Here is a 7,890-nt window from a genome sequence, read left to right on the forward strand (position 1 = left end):
ATCCTACCTCCCCAAAATCCCCTCTTGCCAGTCCCCATCCTCATTTTAGCATCCTCCATCCCAGCTAAAACATCTTTAATCCCTTGTCAGGTATTCCAGAAGGCAGCAGTGGGTTCACTGACGCCTTAGACCACTCATCACCCTTCCCAGGAAAGGTGTGATCAGCCCTGAGCCCTTCCCTTTCCCAGGGGTTCAGAAGCAGCAGGAGCTCAGGGCAGAGGCTCAGTGACTCCAGAGCAGTCCCAGGGTATGACCTTAACTGGTTAAAAACCAGAACTGCAGGATAACTGCTCACTGTTTGTTCTTGCCATTCCACATGCTCATCCCAAGGGCCCACACATTGGCCAAAAATCCATGAATCCCTTCTGGGGGACAGAGAGAGCAGGCAGTGCAAAGCAAGAGCCACTGGGTGAATGTAAAGTCAGAAATTCAGCCCTTGAGCAGACACAGTTTCATGAAAGGCTGTTGAGCTCCCCCAGGTTTGTTGGGAGGGTTGATGAATTCCAAGTGGCAGCTGTAAAGCCAAGGCTGTGAAGTTTTCTGTAGCCCAGGGGTGTCTGATTCACATCCAGGTGCTGAGTCAGGAAGGAGAACATGGTGCAGAGAAAAGGTGGCAAAAGATCTTCAGGATTTACAAGAGATCTGATGAATGACACAAGCCAGGGATGAGCTGTCCTGGACAAGGTCAGAGAAACTCTAAAACCAGAGTAGAATTGGTGGGCAAAGGTTAAATACAGAGCAGTGGAGAGGAGTCAACAGAAATTCTGTGGAAAGTGGTCAGGCATCTTAAACCTGAAGGAGTCACTGCACACACAGAGCAAGGACAATCCAGATGTCACTGTCAGCTTGGACATGTACAGGTGACAGATTTCCAAAATAACCTGTGTAAGATGGGCTGGATGCCTTCCACAATTCCCACCAGGAGAAGGAAGGACAGTAGGAAAACACAGAGTTGTGGAAGCAGGACTGGCCTCCAAGTGAATAGAGATTATTCTGATCTCTAAAATCAAAGAATCAGGGGGAGTTGTGATAATTTATTAATTTTTAGACTTTAAATAAATGAGGCTGTAGTTAAACTTGCAGCCCTTCTCAATGCAGGGTACAAGGAATGCTGAAGCAGCTGTATATTCATACAAACCATGGAACACAAAGTCATAAAGGCACCATGAAACACAAAGATACTTTGAGACAGGAAATTCTGGATGCACAGACTGCCAGAAGCTGGAAAAGATTCTGAGGGAGCATCTCAGTCTTCCACCCAACTTCTGTTCATGCTTTTATCTCCACATTTGTTACTATCCAGTGCTGCTGAAGGTGGTGAAGCCACATCAACTTTGTCCTGAGTTTTCCAGTGCTGGGCAGGGATTATCTCAAGGAATTCCTTTGGCCCACCAGTGGCCAGTGGGATTTGGAAGAAGGTGGAATTGCCATTCTCCAGGCTCTGAATCAGGCTGGGCATTAATATTTGTAGAAGAAAAGCATCATAAAAACCTCTGAGGAATTTGATTACATTTCTAGAGCAATCTCAATGGTGCACAGCAAATACAGCCTGGGACCACACACAGAGATACCGAGTCTAATTCATCATTTTCATCATTCAAAGCAAAAGCTTCATGAGAAAAACACTTCCTAAAACTGGATCCAGCAACACTTTAAATTCTGAAAGAGGTAATTCAGCATCCTACACAGATAGTTTGTTGCACAGGAAAACCCACTTAATATTTTTTAAAATTATTATTATTGTTATTGTTGTTGTTGTTGTTTGTTGTTGTTGTTGTTGTTGTTGTTGTTATTGTTGTTGTTGTTGAATTTCTGAAGTTACAACACATGGAGTAACTTGTCTTTTCTCTAAAAAAGGAGGTCAGAAATAACCAGACAGACAGAACACAGCTAATGGAATAAGCAGTAAATTGGTTAATCCAGGTGACTGAAGCTATCCAGAACACACCTTTCTGTGAGTCTCCCTTGTGCAAACTCTCACACTTGTCACCTGAGGCAGGGCAATGTCAGCAGGAAATAATGATATAATGATAAAAATAATCCCACCACTGTGTTTGAGGCTCCCAGGATCAGGAGTCTCACAGTCAGACACAGACACAGCTCCCAGAACTCATCTCTCACACAACTTTCAATTCAGACAAGCAGCAGAGGAATTCAAGGAGGTGCCCAGGGCCATGCAGGTGCCAGTGGGAGCAGAAGCCACTCTTGGAGCCAGCACAGCCACAGAGTTTCCCCTGTGAGTGGAGCCTTTGCAGGCTCCCACCACAACTGTATTTTATCAGGGCAGAGCCAACAGCATCTGATCAAGATCAGAGTATGCAAACATTTGTACAAGATTAAATATAAAATATGCAGATATTTGCAGTCAGGAAAACTGCATCGTTTTAGATGATTTAGAGTTTATTATCTACAGATCATACAGCAAAGAAAGTGAACTCTTTGAATTAATGCACACCTGCTCGCAATCTGAAAGAACAATAAGGATCTCCAACTTTATTTCTCTCTCCTTTTCTGTCTAAGCACTTTGCTAAATTCATCTATTTCCTTTAATCTCCTTCCAGCCACATTCCATGCTTAAGAGACTTTTAATGAGAGCCTGTTCCTGTGCAATGCCCAATGTCCTCTGGATCTGAAAGGTCTTAAAAACCAGTAAAAATATGCCTTTCCTACCTCTCCCAAGCAAGGAGAAAATCAAAGCAGCCCACAACAGGACTCCATATCTGATTTCAGGGGCCTTTCATGTTCCACAGGAATATCTACACCCCATGGAGAGCTGTGAGAAGCCTTCAGGAAAGGCTGAGAGAATGTGGGACATGACAGATCGAACCAAGGTCCCAGCTCTCCTCCTCTGTCCCCAGCAGCTCTGTCAAACAGAGTTTTCATCCTGTCAGAAACAGCACAATTTAATCCTCCCTGTTTGTCCCTGGAGAAAGGATGGCCTGTGAGTGTTGCACTGCTGTGAATCAGGATGGTTCCTCTGCTTTGTGCCCCCTCTGCCTGCAAAGGAGGTGGCAGAAATCCCCAGAGCATCTAAACTATAAATCTCAATAATCAATATTGAGATTTAACAGCTGATATCAAAGCTTTTTACTTTCCTCCATCAGAGCTGTCATTTCAGCCCCTGGGGCAGGTGTCTCTATACCTGTTATCCCCCAGGTTTTCTATCAAGTTTCTGCTCCTCACAAAGAGAAAAAGCTTGAATTAAACCTCAGATGAGTTCACACGACATTGTGAGTCAGAATCCTGTGAGATGGATTGTTTGCTGTTTGCTGCAAGCCCTGCCTGGGAGCAGTAACAGATGATGTGTCCAGGCCCAGACTCATTTTTTACAAAGAATTCTGAAGTTCCACAGAGAACAGGATATAAAATTCCTGCAGCAGAAGAGCTGCTGGTTTGGGAGGAGAGGCAGTAACCAGGTCAGCCTCCTGCACAGGGCTCTCCATCCTCACCTGCTCTGGGCTCCCACAGTCTGCACATCCTTGGTTTGGCTCCTTCCACCTCCCAGCTCAGCCACATGAAATATCTCCATGTGGATCCCAATTCTAGGGCAGCTCCAGGGTTGATCCCAGCCCAGGGCAATAACTGGGCACTCATTCCAGGGGAGAGCAGATTTTCAGTCTAAGTCCAGACTGGCCACATTTCCCAGAGCATTCCTGGCATGAAACACTCAGCACCCAGTGGGATGGGTTTTTAGAACCTGTGCTGCACTGAGGTAGTGACTAAAGAGTCTGGGAGCTGAAGAGAATCAAAAAACATCCATGAAAAGCCTTTCTCTCTGCAGCCCCACAGCCCCTCTGCTGCTCCACCACAGACTCCATCCTCAGTCTTCCCAAAATCCCAGCTGAAAATTTCCTTCCCTCTCCATTTCTACTCTTTCTCTCTCTTTTTTAATACAATACCCAAATATTCTGTGTGACTGACAGTGACAACAATGATGCTGTAGCAAACCTTCCTGAAGGAGGATTTGTCCTTTGAGGAGCAAGGATGCAGCCTGTAAATAATATCAGCATTTAATTATCAGCTCAACAGGAGGAAAAACATCCCCAGAAACCTTTCCAGGAGCACTCAGAACTGGACACCAGAGTCACTGTTTGAGGTGCACTTGGGGCATTAGATTTATCAGGGAAATGCTGCAATAAGATGTTTACCAAGGAAAATAATGGAATGTGGGCAACTGGGCTAATGGGAACCAAGGCTCACTGGGCATCTCCAGAAGGACACAGGAGATGTGAGGACAGCTATGTTAGGGATGATGATATTTACTTTAAGGTGTCATTTGATGCTGTTTCCGAAACTATGCAAGGCCCAGCTTCAATAGCCCTGCAAGCCACGTGCTGTTTTTATCCTCTAACAGCCCCAAAAATTCCTTCCATCAGGAGATGAGCAGAACTTGTGCCACTGGTTTGGTGGAGCAGAACCAGCACTAAATACAGAGGGCATGGGCAGGCAGGAGGAGCTGGGAAGCTGTGAGCAGGCAGCACATCCTGTGAGATCCCACCACAGCTATTCCAGGATGAGTTATAAAGAAATCTGCCCATGGAGCAGGGGCCAGCCTGGCCCGTGGAGGAGACACGTCCCAGCCTGTTCCAGAGAGGCCTCCCCAGGAGAAGGCTTTGATCAGGTTTGGTACTTCCACCTTCCCACCAACCTCCTGCCTGGGGTAGATCTGTTCTGGATTCTGCCCTGGGAGAAGTTCTTTGCCCTCCAGCACATCCTGAATGCCTTTTTTCCTTGTGAAACATGAACAAGGAGACAACAGGAGGCTTAGAGCCTTTAATGAGGTCTGGAGACATTCCCAGCACCTGAGGAGCTGAACATCCTGAGAGGAAAAACATTAAAAAGGAGGGAATGCTTTACAGGAAGCTGCAGGGTGGGGGAGGATTGAAGCAAAGGTGGGAGAAAAAACAGCACAAAGGGAGTCAGGAGGTGAGGACACTGGACACTCCTGGATTCCTTCATCCAGAGAGCCAAGCAAGCCCAACACAGCCCCAGCAACAGCCAGGCCACCTTTCACACACAGCTTGTTTTCTCTCCCTCTCCTAAAGGCAGGTTTTAATTTCCCCCCTGTGGACCCAGCAGCAGGAGTTCAGGATCTGCTCAAGCACAGCCAGTGCACAGACACCAGTGAGCCAACAGCTCCAGGTACTGGGAATGGGGTGGGAGCTCTGCCCACAGCTGCTGTCATTTAAAATACATCCCCTTTGTCCTAAAACCATAATACAAAAATTGCTTCCCAGTGGCAGAGGGCAGGGCTGGATGGGATATTGGGCAGGGATTGTTCCCTGGCAGGGTGGGCAGGCCCTGGCACAGGGTGCCCAGAGCAGCTGGGGCTGCCCCTGGATCCCTGGCAGTGCCCAAGGCCAGGCTGGACATTGGGGCTGGAGCAGCCTGGGACAGTGGGAGGTGTCCCTGCCCATTGCAGAGGGTGGGACTGGGTGACTTTAAAGGTCCCTTCTAACCCAACCCATTCTGGGTTGCTCTGAATTTATCCATTACGATGCTGTGCTCTCTCTGGCAAAACTGTTTTCTGTATTTAAAGGTGAGCTGCATCTTTGCCAGGCCCTTGGACTGTTTTTGCTGGACTATCCCATACACTTCATGCTTTTCCTTTGCCCTGATGGGATCAAACTTGGCATTTCCTTCACCCTTTGAACCAAACACTTCTCCTTTGCTACATCCACAGCAGAAAAGGCTCAGGTCCTTGGTGACCATGTTGCTACCAAAAGCCTCCTTCACCTGTCCTTCCATCTTTCCAGATTTTCTCCATTAAGTGTTTAGAAAGGCACTATTTGGCTCACAGGTTTAGGTGTCCTCTTTGGCTAAATGCAGAAGCAGACCACTGACCCAGGGTCCCCAGTCCCCTCCAGTTCAGTAATAGTTTGAGACTGGTTTTCTCCTAAACCAAGCCACATCAAACATTCACTTCTAAAATACTCAAGTTCCTCTCGAGTCTATCAACTCAATTTTGTATCTGAAAGCACCCATGTATCACCCTGCTCATCACCACCAAACTCACTGACTTCTTAGACTTGGGTTCCTTCTTTTGATTTTCAGGTGAAGAGGTGAGAATACACAGGACACACCTGTGTCAGACCCCTCGAGGGGAAAAAAACCCCACTGAAAATTGAACCTACAGCCTCAGCTGCTGAGCTGAGCATGGTCAAGAGGCAGCACACACAGATTCCATGTGCCCAGAAAGTCACTTGTACCAAATAAATCATCGACACAGAGCAAAGCATCACTCAGGTTGCTCTAACAGAGTCCAGCTTCAGCTGTCAGTGACAGCTCTGTGTTGTTATCTGGAAGGGCAGCACAGTTTTGTTCACTTCCCCTGGCACAGCCACATGCACATCCCCGTGGCTGGAAAGCCAAACTCTCCCTGCAGCCCAAGCCCTTCATGGAGTGAGTGCTGACACGAGCCCAGAGAGACTGGGAAAGGGGAGCCCCCCTCAGCAGGGACTTAGGTGTCAATTAGGCTGAAGGACACAATTAATAAATTTAAAATCCAGCTGATTTTAGGAAGTTTTGCAGCAGGAATGAAATACCAGCTGTGTCCTAGGTGAGAAGTGCCAAGCCAGCAGACACTTCCCAGCAAACGTGGAAAGAAGAGTCAGGCAAGTGGTGGGAGGGTCAGTGGAGAGGGAACAGGAGCCTCCACGTGTGCAAGGCAGCACAGACCAGTCCTGAGTGCTACAATCACTGAATTACAAATGCCCGTGTCTGTTCTACCCTCACTGATATGTGCTGTGCTTGCCATGAGTCTGGAAATGCTGCCTGAGGAGCAGCTCCCACAGAAAACAAAACCCCCCAGAACATTCTGCATGGGAAATTCTGCCTTGACCCAGCCTGTTACAAACCCATCTTTGCCTTTATCCCAAGCAAACCAAAACGTGAGGGGAAGGCACAAACCCAGGGACAGCTGTGCCCAAGTGATTCTGATCCTGCAGTGTCCCGGGCTGGAGCAGCAGCTCTGCCTCTGTCCCTGGGCTGGCTTTAAGCCCTGGAGCCCCGCAGCACCTTCGTGTCCCCCCATCCCTTCCCGCTGAGCCCTGGCTCCCTGTGCCAGCCCCATCCTCCCACCTTCTCCCCAGAAAAGCAGCCTGCAGGGCGCGATCAATGCCAGCCACTGCCGGGGCTCATTCCCACCCTGAGCAGACCCGGAGCACACCTCAGGGCTATAATCCAGTTTTCCTCCCAGCCCACAGAATCTCCCACCCGTTTTCTCATCCCGCTCTTGCAGGGGAGGTTGATCCTCCCCTGGTCCCCTCTGTCCCCTTCCCGCAGCCCGTGCCCCGCCTGGCCCGGCCGGGACGGTCCCGCGGTGCCCGGGGCGGTGCGGGGGATGCTCCGGGCGCTGCAGGTGCGCGGCTCGGCCGGGACCCCCTGGCAGCGATGGGGACGTGCCCGGGGACCGGGGCAGAGCATCCACGGCGGGCTGCGCTCCCACAGCCCCGGGCTGTCCCAAAGGACTCTCCGCATTCCCTCCCGGGCTGTCCCAAAGGACGCTCGTGCTCCTCCCCGGGTCCCGGCGCTGCCCCACGGACACCCCGAGCTGCCCCACGGACACCCCGAGCTGCCCCACGGACACCCCGAGCTGCCCCACGGACACCCCGAGCTGCCCCACGGACGCTCCTTCCCCCGTCCCCGGCTCCCGGTGCCGCCCCACGGACCCTCGGCTCCCCCCGGGTCCCCGGCTCGAAGGCGGTGCCGGGGCCGGTCCCCGCGGGCGGTGCTGACCCGAAGTAGGCGGCGGCGGGCGGTGGCGGCAGGAGGAGGAGGAGGAGGAGGAGGATGCGGCTGAGTTTGGCGGCGGAGCGCATGGTGCGGGCGGTGCCGGTCCCAGCTCGCTGCGGGCCGCCCGGCGCCGCGGCTCTTTAAGCGGGAGGCGGG

The 7,890-nt window shown here is 50.6% G+C and overlaps 1 protein-coding gene across 1 annotated transcript in view; it reads right to left on the minus strand.

Annotated features, from left to right (window-relative positions):
- The window catches only part of WNT9B (Wnt family member 9B), an 18,988-nt gene extending 11,168 nt beyond the window's left edge, over positions 1 to 7,820 (minus strand). The window contains exons 1-2 of the mRNA XM_033520019.1: positions 7,667 to 7,820; positions 375 to 405 (exon numbers count right to left, since the gene is read on the minus strand). Of these exons, the coding sequence (XP_033375910.1) occupies positions 375 to 405; positions 7,667 to 7,820 (185 nt within the window). The remainder of the gene's footprint in view (positions 1 to 374; positions 406 to 7,666) is intronic.
- Between the last annotated feature and the right edge of the window lie 70 nt (positions 7,821 to 7,890).

Source organism: Parus major, chromosome 27 (genome assembly GCF_001522545.3).
Source record: "Parus major isolate Abel chromosome 27, Parus_major1.1, whole genome shotgun sequence".
NCBI classification, from domain to species: Eukaryota; Metazoa; Chordata; class Aves; order Passeriformes; family Paridae; genus Parus; species Parus major.